General features: G+C 40.7%; 1 protein-coding gene across 1 annotated transcript in view; it reads left to right on the top strand.

Annotated features, from left to right (window-relative positions):
• Positions 1-17,737, top strand: part of NCOA7 (nuclear receptor coactivator 7) — a 149,573-nt gene that overhangs the window by 73,842 nt on the left and 57,994 nt on the right. Inside the window, exons 5-6 of the mRNA XM_065889246.1 lie at positions 13,651-13,730; positions 17,116-17,223. Of these exons, the coding sequence (XP_065745318.1) occupies positions 13,651-13,730; positions 17,116-17,223 (188 nt within the window). The remainder of the gene's footprint in view (positions 1-13,650; positions 13,731-17,115; positions 17,224-17,737) is intronic.

Genomic DNA, 17,737 nt, shown 5'->3' with positions numbered 1-17,737 from the left:
GGAGGTTTGAGGCATTTTCTTAGGAGAATCCAGTGCTTATAGAAAACTACTAGGTGGGCCATTGAGTCCCAGGGTTGCCTGTGCCTTTTCGCATTTGACTCTAGCTGACAGACAGCTGTGTTGGCAGGTTTGCTTAATCTCATAGGGCTGATGTGGCATATTTCCTAGATTCCCATCCCAGAATGTTGTCCCATACCACTAGGTGGAGTATTAGACCTCAAGTCAAAAGTAATTCTTGTCCAAGTTCTTTTGGTGGCTCTAGTCTGGGGAGGAGAGATGCTAAAATGGGAGAATCTTGTCAGCCACATTAAGGATTTGGACTTTATCCTGTATCAGTGGGAAGCCGCTGGGGGAACTCCATTAACTGTCTGTTTTAAGAGGATAAATCTAAGGACAATGGATGGAAGTGAGCCTGAAGGCAGGTTGGAGACTGGGGCAGAAGAGAAACAGCACCCTAAGGAGAGATTTTGCTCATAGAAACAGCAGTATTTGGTGACCAATGTAGTGTGTGAGGGAGAAAAAGAACAGCGTCAAGAACTGACAAACTGGAAAACTCAAGAAGAAAAATAATGAATTTGTGTTTGGAGGTATTTTAGAGGTACCAAATGGATTTGTCTAGAGGGACCTGGATTTTAGTTAGGTGAAAGGCCTGGAAATTGCTACTTAAAGGTGTGAGGTAAATATGTGTAAAAGAAGTAATCCGAGGAACGCACAGAAAGTCAAAACAAAAAGTTAATGGAGGGACTTGCCTGGTGGCGCAGTGGTAAAGAATCCGCCTGCCAATGCAGGGGACATGGGTTCGAGCCCTGGTCCAGGAAGATCCCACATGCCTCGGAGCAACTAAGCCCGTGCGCCACAACTACTGAGCCTGCGCTCTAGAGCCCACGAGACACAATTACTGAGCCCACGAGCCACAAGTACTGAAGCCCGCACACCTAGAGCCCGTGCTCCACAACAAGAGAAGCCTCTGCAATGAGAAGCCCATGCACCGCAAAGAGGAGTAGCCCCCGCTCGCCACAGCTAGAGAAAGCCCGCGTGTAGGAACAAAGACCCAACACAGCCAAAAATAAATAAATAAAAAGTTAATGGATGATAAATGATAACTTATAGAAAAACAGACTGGAAGGATCTACAACAATATGTTGATCATTGTTTTCTCTGGGTGCAGAAATTGCAAAGGAGTGTTCTCTTTATGTTCTTGCACATTACCCAGTTTAAATTTATTTTTAATATTAATCAGAAAATTATAGAGAACTGAATAATGTAATAGAGCAAACCCAAGGGCTTTAGAAAAAGAACATTAGACAAAAGTAAAGTTCTATCATCAATATAAAAGAAAGTGATTACTTTCTGTAGGTATCTATTTCCACATCTGTAACATTACCTACCTGATTTCAGGAAGCATATTTAGACAAAATAATGTTTTTTACTTATTAAATTAGATTTATCTGTGCCTCATGTAAGCCTTGGGTAGTAATTCATTACTCTCTCCTACCACTTCGGAGAACACTACAGCTAAGATACTGATAAAAGATGTTATGGAAAGACTGAGTCACTAGAATTGCCTTGTAACAAAATGGTGCCAATTCCAAAAGTGCTTTGTTTTTGAGAGGGGAAGTAGGAGAAAGGAAGTGGATTAATTACATCGAGGCAGATGGCATCAGATAAATCTAGATCTAGCACCTATTGTAGCACGGGGCACACGGTAAGCATCCATGCAAAAGCTTCTAACATAAGTGAACTCAACCCTTCTATGCTTGCACTTGTATTTACTGATATATAGGGCTCCTTATTCACTTATTCTATTTATTTATATAAACCCTTAAGGAATTGTTTGATAACAATATATTTTTATAATTTTCTATTTTAACAATGTTAATATATTTTTCAAAATTAGCTATTAAGTTATAGTTAAGTTTGACACAAGTAGTAGGAATGTTTACATATGTTTCAAAAGATGTTTGGTCCATATTACAATATCAAAATATATTAAGTTGCATGAATTATATCTCAAAATTCTCTTACATTAAAGGAATACATTATTCCTTAATCTGAGAATAGTACACATCTTTGCTTCTATGGAAGTGGAGATAGGAATGGGAATTTTACAAATGTGGATAATGTCTCAGTGGGAAATTCTTTAACTGAAACACAGATATATAGATGTAAGACCTGAAAGAGATAGAGAAATTTTATAAATACAGGAGACAAGCCTAAATTGGAATTAAAAATATCACTATGTTTTTGTAGTGTTTTAATATAAAAGGTTAATACTGAGAATCCTGGGTAGTACAGTAGTTATTGTAAGAGAATTGGGAGGTTATTTTAACAAACAGAAAGCGCTTAGGTAAGAGTTTGGTCAGTTTTGTGGTTACTGCAATAAAGATTTATTTAGAGAAAACCTCTGCAGTGTAAAGAGTGAATTTAGCTTTTCAATAATAAATCTGCAGTGTCTAAATCATTTCACATCATAGTTTTCCGTCCTGAGTTCAAAAGGAACTTAACAAGAGTAAAATAAATGAAATTCTCCACTTTTCCTTTGTTAAACATTTTTGGGGTTTGCTACAGGATGAAAGTAACCAACTATTGAATTACTTCTCATGATGGCAACCCTGACACTTTTCCTCATACAGATTACTTTTTCTTAGGGTATTTTTTTTTTTTTTTTTGGTACGTGGGTCTCTCACTGTTGTGGTCTCTGCCGTTGCGGAGCACAGGCTCTGGACGCGCAGGCTCAGCGGCCATGGCTCACGGTACCAACCGCTCCGCGGCATGTGGGATCCTCCCGGACTGGGGCACGAACCCGTGTCCCCTGCACCGGCAGGCAGACTCTCAATCACTGCGCCACCAGGGAAGCCCTTAGGGTATTTTTTAACCACATGTGTGAAGATTTCCTATCTGTTGCTTATCTTTGTTTCACTTAGCAAGTTCAAGAAGCCAAAGATGTGCTATTCTGATAAATTAATTCCTAAACATAAAAGTAGGTCAAACCACAAACATACAATAGCATGACTCGTCTGTTCAAAAGTAATGATCATTCTAGTGCTTTAGAGCTCTAATTAAAGGCTTAAAATGGACTTTGGGGCTTCCCTGGTGGCGCAGTGGTTGAGGGTCCGCCTGCCGATGCAGGGGATGCGGGTTCGTGCCGCGGTCCGGGAGGATCCCACATGCTGTGGAGCGGCCGGGCCCGTGAGCCATGGCCGCTGAGCCTGCGCGTCCGGAGCCTGTGCTCTGCAACGGGAGAGGCCGCGACAGTGAGAGGCCCGCGTACTGCAAAAAACAAAAACAAAAAACAAACAAACAAAAAATTGACTTTGATGTGGAAAGAGGATATTAAGAGCCTTATTCATATATTTTTTTAATCAAGCAGTGTATAAAGACTTCAGGGACTTGGGTATAAAATAAATCGAAATTATTAGGATGGAAATAATTAGGCTTGTGCTTCTTGGGGCCATCAAGGAAGTCAGACTAATGTTTAAAGTGAAGTCATACCATGAAAGCCTAGGTGGTGAACAGGTCCAATCTGACAAGTGCCCCCAGAATGCAAAGGATCATCACAGAAAGAATGCAAGTGTTAAGAGAGAAGATGACAGATGTGGGAGGCGTAAGTGAAGGACCTAGGAATCAAAGGTGTTCTTGGTGAGGAGGTCAGAACAATGGGAATAGAAGCAGTAATCAGACATAGTGTAAGATAAGAAGAATGCTTTCATGAGCTGAAACTCGTACCTGACTTCTAAAATCAGAACAGCTCATCATATTTAAGCAAAATTAAGGGGAAAACTCTGCACTTAAATGTGGCAAATGTTTACAGGTTATGGATAAATGGTAAAAACAAACAAAAAAACAAACAGGCAAAAAGAAAAAAAACCACAAAAAACTTAACAAAATGTTCCCTACAAAGGAGCAGAGAAGAGAGGCACAGACTTCTCCACAGCAGCGAACACCAGGGGAATTAAATCTCCTTCAGAATTGTGAAGTAAAAGTTGTTTTTCAGACTCAAAGACAACAGGACATCCTCAGACATACTAAGGTTTTAGGAAACATCCTTTTGTATCATACCTTTCTTAAAATAAAGTTACTGAGAGGGAGTGATGTTTTTTTCTGAGACACATGTCAAAATGTCCTCAAGAATGAAAAAGTCATTTATTTATTTATTTATTATTTTTGGCTGTGTTGGGTCTTCTTGCTGAGTGCGGCCTTTCTTTAGTTGTGGTGAGCAGGGGCTACTCTTCGTTGCGGTGCAAGGGCTTCTCATTGCAGTGGCTTCTCTTGTGGATTGCGGCTCTAGGTGTGTGGGCTTCAGTAGTTGCAGCATGCGGGCTCAGTAATTGCGACATGTGGGCCCTAGAGTGCGCGGACTTCAGTAGTTGTGGCACACAGGCTTAGTTGCTCCAACAAGGCATGTAGGATCTTCCCGGGACAGGGATGGAACCCATGTCCCCTGCATTGGCAAGCTCATTCTTAACCAGGGAATTCCTTAAAAAGTCATTTTATAAAAGAATTGGTGGTTAGCATTGCAACTAATAAAACATAATATTAAAAATACATAATAATGATTGTAAACATGACTATAAGTAGGAATATAAAAAAGCATCATAATTCTTTTTCTAGCTTTACTGAGATATAATTGACATAAAATTGAGTAAGGTTAATGTATACAATGTGTTAATTTGATACATAGATATATTGCAAAATGATTACCACCCTAGCATTCACTAACACCTTCATCTGGTCACATAATTACCATTTCTTTTATGTGGTAAGAACATTTAAGAGGTGCTCTCTTAACAACTTTTAAGTATAGCGTACAGTATTTAACTATGATCACCATGCTGTTCATTAGATCCTCAGAACCTATTCATCTTATCGCTGGATGTTTGTACTCTGACCAACGTCTCCCCATTCCCACACCCCCCAGGCCCTGCTAACTGGCTGGGTTTCGCTCAAGGGACCCTCTTTCCTTTTCCTCACAGCTCCAGCCCTCCCATTAACACAGTATATTGTAATCCATTCTAGTCACTAAGTGAAGCAGCTGTGTTTGACAGAACCTGCTGTATTTGTTCCAGCTGAAAGTCTAGTCCTCTTATGACTATAGTGGTCTGCATCTTGCAAATCTTGTTTCCTGCTCAGTCTGTCGTGTTATATCACATTTGTATTATGAGAAATCTCACTTTTAGAGAAACACTCAAATGTGGTTGGGGCCAAGGGAAGGACAACAGATTAGACTAAATAGGGTTAGTGATTTTGAAAAATCAAATTAGAAGTGAACTGGGTAGAGTGCAAGGGAAAAACACTGATAGGAGGAATGTGGTCGGATCTTTTTGAAAGGCAGTTCGGCCATTTTTATCAAGAGCTTTACTTTTGCACACCCTTTTCCCCAACAATTCTGTTCGCAGAAGCTTACCCTAAGGAAATGATCATGAGTGTAGTGGATTTGACCACAGCGACTATCATTGCATGTTTAAAATAGTGGGAAAATTAAAATAACATAAATAACTTTAAATGGAATGCTATGTGCCATTTTTTTGTTTTCAATATGTTTTTTAACATAATTATTTACTTATTAATATTTATTTGGCTGCATCGAATCTTAGTTGCGACATGCGGGCTCTCTAGTTGTGGCGCGCGGGCTCCAGAGTGCGCAGGCTTAGTTGCTACACGGCATGTGGGATCTTAGTTCCCCGAGGAGGGATCAAAAGCGCGTCCCCTGCATTGAAAGGCAGATTCTTAACCACTGGACCACCAGGGAATTCCCACCGTTTTTTTTTTTTTTTTTTTTTTTTTTTTTGCTGTACGCGGGCCTCTCACTGTTGTGGCCTCTCCCATTGCGGAGCACAGGCTCCGGACGCGCAGGCTCAGCGGCCATGGCTCACGGGCCCAGCCGCTCCGCGGCATGTGGGATCTTCCCAGACCGGGGCACGAACCTGTGTCCCCTGCATCAGCAGGCGGACTCTCAACCACTGCGCCACCAGGGAAGCCCCCCACCGTTTTTTAATGGTGAAGAAAAACAGTTAATGCCGTGGGAAATTTTCACAAAATATTGTTACAGTAGAAAAGCAGGTTGACAATAGTGTATAGACTACAATTCCATCTTTGTGTAAAAGAAGGAGAGCTGTTGGAAGTATATTTACCAGAATGCAAACATTGTTTCTCTCTGAATGGGGGTAAAATGGGTGATTGGTATTTTCTTCTTTCATTCAACTGTATTTTAACTGTATTTCTGTATTTAACTGTATTTCTCTTTCAAAAATAATTTTGGATAGTCTTAATGTATTTAGCTTCTAGTCTTATATATTTATGCCTGGTTAACAGTTTGACATGTTTCCCTTCTCCAAAATGTTTTTTAATTTTTGACCTAAATCGCATATAATTTAAAAATTAATTTGAAGAGAAAGTGAAATATTCACAAGAATGATGTTTCCTATTTAGGAACATTATATGCAGCACCCTGTATTCAAGCTTCCATTTATATTCTTCAGAGAACCTTTAAAACTTTTTTTATATATCTTTTGCCATTATCTTGCTGTATTTATTCTTAGATATTTTCTAGTTTGATACCATTATGCTGGAACTTTTCCAAATAGTTTTTATCACAAGTATAAAAGATTGCTACATCTGGTCACCTTACTGAACAATTTTATGATTTCTGGATGTTTTTATGATGTTGGCTTTTGAGGTAGATAATCTGCTAATAATCAAATTTTCATTTCTTTCTTTTCAGTATTTAAAACTTTTTTATGACTAGAGATTCCAGAACAAAGTTGAGTATAAACTATGATAGTAGGAATTCCTGTATCTATTTTGGTTAGTGTTTTACTTTTTATATTTGCTTTTGGTTTCTGCTATAAGAATTCATCTGTTGGGCTTCCCTGGTGGCGCAGTGGTTGAGAGTCCGCCTGCCGATGCAGGGGACACGGGTTCGTGCCCCGGTCTGGGAAGATCCCACATGCCGCGGAGCGGCTGGGCCCGTGAGCCATGGCCGCTGAGCCTGCGCGTCCGGAGCCTGTCCTCCGCAACGGGAGAGGCCACAACAGTGAGAGGCCCGCGTAACGCATAAAAAAAAAAAAAAAAAAAAAGAATTCATCTGTTTACTCAGGCCTGCTTTAGGAGGGTTTAGAATAGTGCTTAATTCTAGAGACTATTGGGGAACAAGTGGGCACATGGAGTCCATTCTGCACACATGTTGCCTTTCAGGGCTCTAAAAGGTGGCCTCCAATAAAGGGCAGGGGTTCCCTCTTCCTCCTCGAGATTTCCAAGCTGTCTCCTTATGTTTGAAGTGTTTCTGCTTTCATCTCCACTGCAGAGTTTATCTTTATGACCTTGAGTACTTGCGGTTTAGCCTTGCCTCACATTAGGTTAGCCTCTGTTGTAATTTAGTGGACTGGGAGATACTATGCCCAGAAGTCTTAAAAGCTTTGCTGGAAGTGCTCTCAGGCACTTGTCTTCATAGAACAGGAGTAAAAAGAATGGGTGGAGCTTGTGCAGTGCCTGTGGGTATCCCTCCCACTGCATACCCTGGAACTTTCTGTAAGGCTGGGGTGGTGGCCTCACTAGTGTGTTAGTTCAGGCTGCATTTAGGTAACTAACCAGGCACTGCAGTCCTGGAAGTGATGTCATGAAGTCATTTAGTTTTCATTCTTATGGGGAAATTGCTTTTGGTATACAACCTTTAGGGTTTCATTGCTTTTTCAGAAGCATATTTCTCATTAATATCAAAGAGTAACTAAACATTCTTCATCATGTTAAGAAAATTCACTCCTATTCTTAGTTTTCTAACAGTTGGATTTTTAAAAATTTTATTCTTTTTAAAAATATAATAATGCTATTTAATTTCATCAGATGATTGTTGACATGTATCAGAGTGATCAGATATGTTTTTTTTCCTTTATAAGCAGTTTATAATCATCTATCACATTAATGCTATATCACTCCTGTATTTCTGGAATGAAACCTTTTGCTTATGGTATAATTCTTTTAACACCCTACTCTGTTCAAATTGCTGTTTACTTATGTTGACTGCAGTATTATTAATTACATTTGTTAAACACTTACTTTGTGCCAGGCTCTGAGATAAACACTGTGCCCATTATCTCATTTAATCTTTTGAACAACATTGTGAGATCTCCATTTTACAGATAAGGAAACGGAGGCACAAAGATTTCAAGTAACTTGTTTAACATTGCACAGCTATGAGGGTTGTTCGGTGAATCCAGCTTGTTTTGACCCCAAAACCAAATAATAATCAGAAAAATGTTGGGTGACATAAGGGAAATGGCACATGACCTGACTTTGATTAATATCATCAGATTGCCATAACCAAATACATCTGTTCCCAGTTTAGGGCTATGTCTCTCATTGGAAACAGATTTTCCTGTTTACAAATCAGGGTACCCTTTCCTTAGATCTAGAGAGACATAGACAGTTGTTGCTCTCTGAATCCACATCTTTTGGATGCCATGGAAACTGTCCTTCCTCTTCAGACAAGTGTGTAATGGGTCCTGTGCTTTCAGCTTCGTGTACCTATTCAGATGGTCTTATGATAGAGCTGGAAGGAAGGGAGAGAACTGATTGTTCAAGAGGAGTAAGGGAAGAAGGGGCACACACACCCGGTTGATGTAAGGCCAGAGAAAAATTGGTTCTGATATAATTTGAAAACCTGATAATTTTCAACATTCTGTTTGTGCTTGTTCAGATAGTTGATAATAGAAAAAACAAAGCTACACACTGACTTTTCTATCCTTCCTCTATCTATGTAGAGCTTATGGAATCAAGATCCAGGGAATTCACAGGTATCTCTTTGTTTCTGTTTTCAAGTACAATAATAGATAATAATGTCCACTGTCCTGACTTCACTCAGTCCCCAGGGGTCTGTGCCAGGAGCCAGATGCTCTGGTTTCAGTGACATTGATATTGTCTCATTCTTGCTGGAATTTTTCCAGAACTGGAACATATAACCAGAGCTGCATTCCTGAACACCTCCATCCACCTTCCCCTATCCCCCTTCTCCCCAGCGCACTCACATTCACACCTGAGATCACTACTTGAATCCTCAAAAATCCCCTCTTTGGATCTGAACCTCTTATCTTTTCCCATAAACCTGTTCTCCACCTGTGGTAGGCAGAATAATGCCCTCATGCCCTCCCACCCTCCCCAAAAGGTATCCGTGTCCTAATTTCCAAAACCTGTCAGGTTACACAGCAAAGGCGAATTAAGGTTGTAGATGGAATTAAGGTTGCTAATCAGCTGACCTGAAGGAGGTGCGCATCCTGGATTATCCAGGTGCCCAGTATAAACATGAGGATTCTGAAAAGTGAAAGAGGGTGGCAGAAGAGAGCTAGAGAAACAGCAGCATGAGAGCACATGGCTTGGTGTTGCTGGCTTTGCAGATGGAGGGAGGGACCTTGAGTTGAGGAACGTGGGCTACTTCTGAGGTGAACAGGCCAGGAAACCGGTCTTCCCCTATAGCCTCCGGAAAGAAATGCCTGCTGACGCTGTGAATTTTGCCCGGTGAGACCCATGTCAGACTTGGAACGTACAGAACTGTAAGATAGTACGTTTGTGTCTATTTTTTATTTGGAGTCACGAGATTTGTGGTAACGTCTTACAGTAGCAATAGGAAGCTAACACATCATGTCATTCTCCTAACCCCATCTCGGTGCCCCTCACCTACCACTCCTCGAGCTCTTGCTGCCCTGCTTGCGTGTCCTAACCCCATAGGTGGCCATGACAGCAGGGGATTGGCTGATTTCTTGCATGGTCTGTCACCCTGATGTTGAGACCCACCCCTGGGGAAACCCTTACTGCTGCTTCTTGTTGCTTTTTTCAGTATTCATTTTATTAAAACCTGACCTTTGCCACAATAACTCTTCCAAATGTCACAACCCCTTAAACCCCCAGTCCTGTCTTCACCTCCTTACATTTTAGCAAATGACTTTACTGATAGGGTTAACACCGTCTGTCTTGAGATCCCTCCACTTTCATCTCAGGACCTCTGTGACCTCCCAGTCACCTGTTTCCAGGTTTCCATCTCTCATCCTCAGGGTGACATTTGACAGCATCAGTACAACTTTCCTTTAACTTTTTTCCACACCTTTGTGACATTACACTCATTTTCCTATCTTTTCAATCCTCCCCACCTGCCAATCAGCCACACTTCTTTTCGGCCCCCGCCCCCCAAATCTAAGCCTTCCTTAGATTCTGTTCTCAAACCTCGGATATTCTCTTAGCAGTTGTAAGCTCCACAACTTCACAGATCACCTAGTGAAAGGATTCCTTTACATCCGACTTTTATGCCTTTTCAGGCCCTGGACGTTCTCCTGAACATCACCTTCTTTTAGCCCCAACACATGGAGAGAGAAGAGTCTTTCTGTAAACGTATCTAGCATCTCCTCAGATGCAGGAGGCAAAAGCCTTGTTTTCTAGACATCCCTGGCCCTCCTGTGGGCTGGGAAGGGAGGAAGAAGCAGGGCTGTGGGCAGGGCACCAGGTCCACCTGAGGTCAACACATGTTCTCCCCGTTCCCTGTTTTGGCCCCTCCAGGATTTATGAGAAACGAGACAGGTTAGGCAAAAGAGCTTATGTTTCATTCTTCTAGGGTTTTGGTCAGTTTTGTCCCAGTTACATTCTTACTGGGTGGGAAAACTGGCTCTGAAACTTTTCAAAGGGGGGGCAAATAAGAGGTATAGTTGCTTTGTTCTGAATGGCTTCTGAGGATCACCTGGCCAATTTTCTCCTCTGGCAGTAGATACTTTTACATCATTTGCTTCAGGTTTTTGTAAGCAGGGGGAGGTTCCGAATTTGGATAGGTGTAAAGGGCCTGAGGAGGCCTAAAGCTTCAAGTAGAGGTGTGAGGTGTCATTGAGAGAGAATTCCATCCTTGTGGATGGCCACGAGTCCTCACCTGAAGTGCTGGACGTGGAGTCCCCTCCTGAAGCACAGCAAAGGAGCTCTTTCCAAGGAGGCTCGGGTCTGTTCCCTGCTCTCCCCAGTGCCTTGTGGACCATGTGCTGCAGAATCCATCTAGATAAGGTATCCAGGACTTCGCTTATTGAGACAAGCAGCCGGCCATCTTGAATCCTTACTGCAAGAAAATATTTAGGAAGTAATATGAAGCCTTTCCTTGGGCGTTACTGATATGAAGACATTTGGGTCCTTAGAATGTGCCAGTTACTTCTCTGCTTTCTGTATTCAGTCAACTGTAAAACTTAGTGTTCGGGTTGTGGCTTTGATTGGTTCCGATGATTTTCCTGGTGTGATGCTCTATGAGTGAACGTGTTGCCCACCATCAAACTTGTCAGGCTCATTGATCTATATTGGAAAGTTCATGCAAGCATATATAACGGATATCATATTAAAACACAGGATGCTCAAAGATGGGTACATTACGGTCTTTACCTCAAGGATTTCAAAATCTTAGACTCTGGCGGGTTTTTGTTTTCTTTTAATAATACTACTGTGATTGCCATTTTTCTGGCCTACCCACTTGTGCCAAAGGAAAGTAAGTTTTGTACTAATTCAGGTGTACATAGTTAAGTTTATCCGGAAAGGTTCAGCCAGCACCTGTCTTTCTTTGGCAGCTGAGCAGTATGGAAACTCATGATTTGGTGGCTTACAACAGTGCCCCCATTGGGACCAGAGATGATTATGCACAGCCTATGGAAGGGCAATGGGCTGTAGCTGCCGCAGATGGGAAACAGCAGCTTAGGTTCTAGAAATAGGAAGCACCTACAGAAGGACATGAAGAGACTGTGCTGAAAGCCCGAGGAACTAAAGGGACAGCTGTTTATGGTGACAAAGAGAAGGGCAGGAGTGTGGGACAGAGAGTGGAGCTGGGATATTAACAAGAACGAACACCAGGTAGATGATAAGAGTTGTAAAATACTGTGATTGAGTTTTTCAGTAGGCTGTGTGGAATCTCCTGATCTGCAGAATTTGGAGATCTGAAAACCACAGTCAGTACAGCCTCATCTTCCTGAAGTAATTTAGATGTGGTCACCTGACAGAGGGAGGTCATTTTTTACAGCAGAGGGGTTTTTCAAGGTGTCTCTGGTTCTACAAATGACTAGAAAAGGATACTAATAGCAGCATCTTTTATTCTTTTTCTTGGTTCTTAATTTAAAATAATGTAAAAGAAATACTTAAAAGTCAGTAAATCCCATGTGAATGAACTATTTTCATATTTCTGTGTTACCTTCCAGCTCTCATCCAGTTCACCCACATTTGTTGTGTAGTTGAAATGATACTGTTGGTTTGCGTGTGGGTGTGGGGAGTTGTAGGACCTCAGATGTAGAGGGATACGTTAATCACACTTCAGAGTGCATGGCTTGTCATCACTGGTCAGAGCTGGGCCCTTCGTTATTTATTCATGAGTTCCTTTTTATCCTCATTCCCCACTCCCGTTTCTCTCCCCGCTCCACTCCATTCTATTGTGTTCAGTGTGTATAGGCTTTTGTCTGGATGTGGCCTTGAAAAATGTGTGTAGTTGTTTTGTGGACAGCTTTTTAAAATATACATAATGATACCATTCTGTACATCTCATTCTGTTTCTCTCGATGTAAACATGTTGTAGTGTATACTTGGGCTTGTTATGCTCTGGGATTCTAGGCAGTAATTAGATATATTTTGCTGACCCTCCTGTTCCCCGCTGCCACAGATACTGTTGTTCTGTATACCCTCCAGCAGGTTACTTCATGATATCTCCTGGGAGAGGATGTATATCTGTGGGTTAGTTTGCTGACTCATATGGGCTACATATGCTTAATTTGCTGGAATGGCTGTACCAGTTTACATCGCTAGTAGCAGTTCACATCTTTGCCAACACTAGAATTATCCAGCTTTCTGATTTCTGCCACGCTAATAGATGTAAAAGGGTGCTGCACCTTAATTTGCATTTTTCTGATCTCATACAAGTTAGAGCATCTTTTCATAGTTAATTCAATTTGGTACTTTTTGTCACTTAATTTGTATCCATTGTTATATGTCTCTCTGGTTTTCAGTGTCTGGGTTGATACATTTAATCATAACAATTGGGTTGAATCATATGTAGCTGCCAAACTATCAGGTTGACCAGTTTGACCCTTAAAAATAGCAAACTCTGTGGTCCAACTTAATGTGTTGTTGAACATATAGGTCTTTACAAGTTTTCACCATTATAAATAATACTGCAGTACCATATGTGCATAGCATTTTTCTTCTTTTGAATTTTTCCTTAGGATAAATAAGGGAAAGATTACTGAGTCAAAGAATGAACATTTTTATAGCTATTGTTACATATTGACAAGTCACCTTCTAAAAGGGCTGTACTGATTTACATTATGCATCATTATTCATCATTTATATCATGACTGTACTAGTTTTACTTTAACTTCGTCTTTATACATTATCATTTAAACGAATACTTGAATAACTGTAAAGCATAACCTCATTGTTATTTGTACTATTTGATCACAGTTAACATTAATCATTTATTCAAGTATACATGGATGAACAATATGTTTTTATGAGTTTGGTCTATTTGTACATTTAGTGCACTTTTCTTTTAATCTTTTTTTTTCAAAGTCAATTCGAAAGTGGGTTTTAATATACCGTAGATGACCCTATCCTCAATTTCTGAAAATGAAATCATTCACTTATAAACGTTTTATTCTTCAGATGACAATCAAAACAAAACACATGATAAAAAAGAAAAGAAGATGGTGGTCCAGAAGCCCCAGGGTACTATGGAATACACTGTAAGTATAAACAGGTAGAATGAAAGTTTGTTAATACCACTAGATTTACATAATGTTTCTCCCTGACACATCCTTCCCCTTAGTCATTTCTCTTCCTTCCTTATTTTTTCCCTGGGTATACCTGTTACTTGAATTACCGTTTGATATGCCAAGGACGACCAATTTTAGGTCTCCATCCCAGACATGCTCTCTGAGTTCCCAAACCAAAGATTCAGCTGTCTACTCAGACATTAACTTAGACCTCCGTGCCTGGTCTTTGTTCAAGAAGCAGTGGCTCCATCATCCATACATTTCTACAAACCAGAACCTTAGCCTTAACATCTTCTTCACATTACTCTCCATGTTCAATCTTCCTTTCCGTGACCATCCAGCAAGTCTAGGCCAGATCCCTTCATTTTTCTCTCTCATGGAATCTTTACATAGTTTATCTCCGTTTAACAATATTGATTCACTAGTGTGATTGTTAGATCTAGATTGTGCCTTAATTCCTATACCCACAGAGAGAGACTAGATTCCTCTTTGGTCAGCACTCTGTTTCTGGTGCTTGCAGGGTATAGGCCTCCATATGGTTGAATCAGCACATGAATAATGCATCGCATGTGTCCGTTACTGCACTTCCACGTTAATGTGCTCATCTCTCTCACTGCGCCATGAGCTCCTGGAGCCCAGGAGCTGTGTCTGCTTATCCTAGGCCTGGCGTAAAGTGGGCACTCAGTTATAGATCTGTTTTAATTCACTTTGAACCAGCATTGCTGAAGAGTGGTCTCTGACTTCTAGAAAGAAATTAAGTGCTGTTGCCATTGCCCCTGTGTTTTCCTCATGTTTATTTCTTTTCTACTCATTATCTGTGTGCCGTGCCAGGCTCTATATAAGGCAAGCAGCAAGGCTGGTCCCTGCCTGCCGTTTCTTCTGGAATGGTGAATCCTCTCCAAGCTTCTGTAGCATCACACTGAAGAGCCCTGGCACCAGCATTTCATGCTCAGGGCTCTGTGAACATCCCTAGGCATCTTTCTATGGTTTATAGGCTTAGTCCTTTCCAGAAAGGATTTGGGGGTGATTATATATCTCACATTACCGCTGTCTACAATATATTGTTGATCCCCATAACACCTAGCACAGTTCCTTACCTCCTAGAAGATACTGAGGAAGTGTTGGATTATTTATCATTAATAACAATATTAATTCTAAAGCCATGTGTGTATCCTACAGCGTGATTCACGAGCCCCTCCAAGGAAATGAGAAGTATCTTTGCTAGGAGATGCTTCACATAGCATGTACTAAACAATGCAGTGAGAGTAAAAAAAATCAACCCCAAATTAATTCATATAAACAGGTGATCAAATTAGTAATTCAGATCTATCCACCTGATTGATTTATGTTATGGAGATTAGTTTTAGTTGGCAAGTTACTCTGTGTACTTGTCGTCGGAAATAAAAGGTGATCCATAACTTCGTGTTTAGAGAACCATGACCGGAACCCCTTACCCGATTGCTTACATTGCTCCAGAGCTGTGGATGTTCAAGCATTCTGTTTAGTTTCAAGCATGTATTGATACCAGTATCCCTCCCAGGGTCTGTAACTTGGTTCCATATGTATGTCTTATCCTTGTGTAATAACGGCAGATTGTTAAAATTTTTCTCCTTTCCTGAAACCCCTATACATAGTATCTTCAAATGTTTGTGTAAAAGTATGAAGCCAATTTATTGATCACTTGCCATGAAGTAAGTGCTCTTGAATTAGAAATTACAATTATGTATCTCAATTTGGATGAAGAAACTGAAGTACAGAGAAGTTAAACAAGTGACCCAAGATCACACAGCTGGCAAGTGGCAGATTTGGAATTCAGGTCCAGCAGTCTGGCTCTGGTCTGTATTATCAATCTGTGTCTTATACTGACACTAAACCCTGATACTCCCCGGATTTGAATATATTATGTAAATGTATAATATTTGAAAAAAATATATTTTAAAAAAGTTTCTTCACTTTAGTACAGGTGATTTTGCTCAGGGTAAGGTAGGGGCATAGGTTAAGTTCTCAATGATTTTTTAAAAATATACGTATTTATGTCTTGTTCTAGAAATACGTTGAGGTAATTTTAATGCAGTCTGTAACTATGAACTTGGTTAGCCTGAGGCAGTTCATCTAGTTGGTGGGGGTTTTTTTGTTTTTTTTGGCGGTACGCGGGCCTCTCACTGTTGTGGCCTCTCCCATTGCGGAGCACAGGCTCCGGACGCGCAGGCTCAGCAGCCATGGCTCACGGGCCCAGCCGCTCTGCGGCATGTGGGATCCTCCCAGACCGGGGCATGAACCCGTGTCCCCTGCATCGGCAGGCGGACTCTCAACCACTGCGCCACCAGGGAAGCCCTAGTTGGTGGGTTTTTGACACTTAAGGGCAGTGAGTGGTAAGTTGAATTCTACATGTGTACCTTTGCCCCTGTCCACAACCTCCTGCAGCCACCTCAAATTTCCACCTATAATTCGAGGCTCCCCTGGTGGAGCCAGTTCTGCTTACAGGGTCAGCCACCAGTGTTGACCCAGGGCTATAGTTGGGAACTTCTCAATGACACTCACCAGAATGACCTCCCGCTAACAAGTTCCATCCAGTGACCCTGGACAGGGAGTCTGTCCTGGGATATTGACCTTACCAGAGGCAGCAGACTTCTTTTTGGGTGGAGCTTTTTCACTGAAGTTTCACATCTTCTTACTGCCCTTTTTATTCCTATTCCCCTTCTGTTAGAGAAGGAAAGAAACATGTACACCTGAGACATATCACAAGTTTTATAGATTTAGAGAATAACACTAATTTGGCTGACCATGGGAAATTGTCATTTTTAATTTTAGTGAACAATTTTTGTAGCTTATCCAAAGTTCTTTTAGATTTCCCTGCCTTTCACTTTTTTCATTCATCAAATATTTAAGTGCCTTCTATGTGTCAGGCACTGTGGGGAAAAAGGCCATTAACAGACCACAATCCAGGAGCCTAAAGTGCAGTAAAGAAACAGGCAAATAGACAGAAAAATGCAAAGAGAAAAAGTAGTCCTATTACGCCTAGGAGTGGTACTGTCTGTAATATTTCTTTTCTTCTTAGCTTTATGTTATACCTCACGCGCCCTCTACTCCATACACCTAAGTTGTGCCAGAGTAAGTTTAGAAATCTGTTAGTGGACAGTGAAATTTGAAGATAAGGGAGTCCAGAAATGAGTAATATCTAAGACTTCTTTTGTTAAGAATTGAGAATGTATTCGCTTTTTTCATAATACATTTGGATGTATGTGTTACATTTTTATTCACTCATATCACAAATAGATTAATGTTGACTATCAAGAGGAAGGTTTTGTTTGCTTTTTGCTTTGTGTATTGAATCTTGTTTGTTTGATTATTCTAGGCTGGAAGCCAGGACACCCTAAACTCCATAGCACTGAAATTTAACATCACTCCCAATAAACTAGTGGAACTGAATAAGCTTTTCACACATACTATTGTTCCAGGCCAGGTAATGATCTTCTTGTTGAATTTTGCTTTAGAAATTTTGCATTTATTTTTGTTGCCATTTTTAATGACTCACTCTTAGTGTCACAGGATTATCATCAATGATAATGTGCATTGGTTCAGTCTTCCATTTAGATCCAAGACTTCTGAAAGCATCCTGGTACTTATCAACTGTTCAGAGATGAATGCTTTGCAAATGATTAACACAGTTGGCAAACTGTCATTTGTGTTATAGATGTTTCCATCAAGAGAAGTTAAATTAATGTAACTTTTTTCCCTGTAGAATTTCATACAGATATTCTTAGAATATTTAATTTAGAATTGCAAGTTTCAGTTTAGTCCACTCCTGGGGTCCATTGTGGTCATTGTTTTGTTTTAAATTAGGCAAAATTTTTGTCATTTTGGTCTTGATTTGATACCATGACAAAAGAAGTCAATCCAGCCAAAGGTGGAGACATTCAGCAGGACCATCAAGAAAAGCCTACAGACACACAAAAAGATGCTCAACATTGCTAATT

Source organism: Phocoena phocoena, chromosome 12 (genome assembly GCF_963924675.1).
Source record: "Phocoena phocoena chromosome 12, mPhoPho1.1, whole genome shotgun sequence".
Classification (NCBI taxonomy): Eukaryota; Metazoa; Chordata; class Mammalia; order Artiodactyla; family Phocoenidae; genus Phocoena; species Phocoena phocoena.
This window is presented reverse-complemented; position numbering and strand designations above follow the sequence as displayed.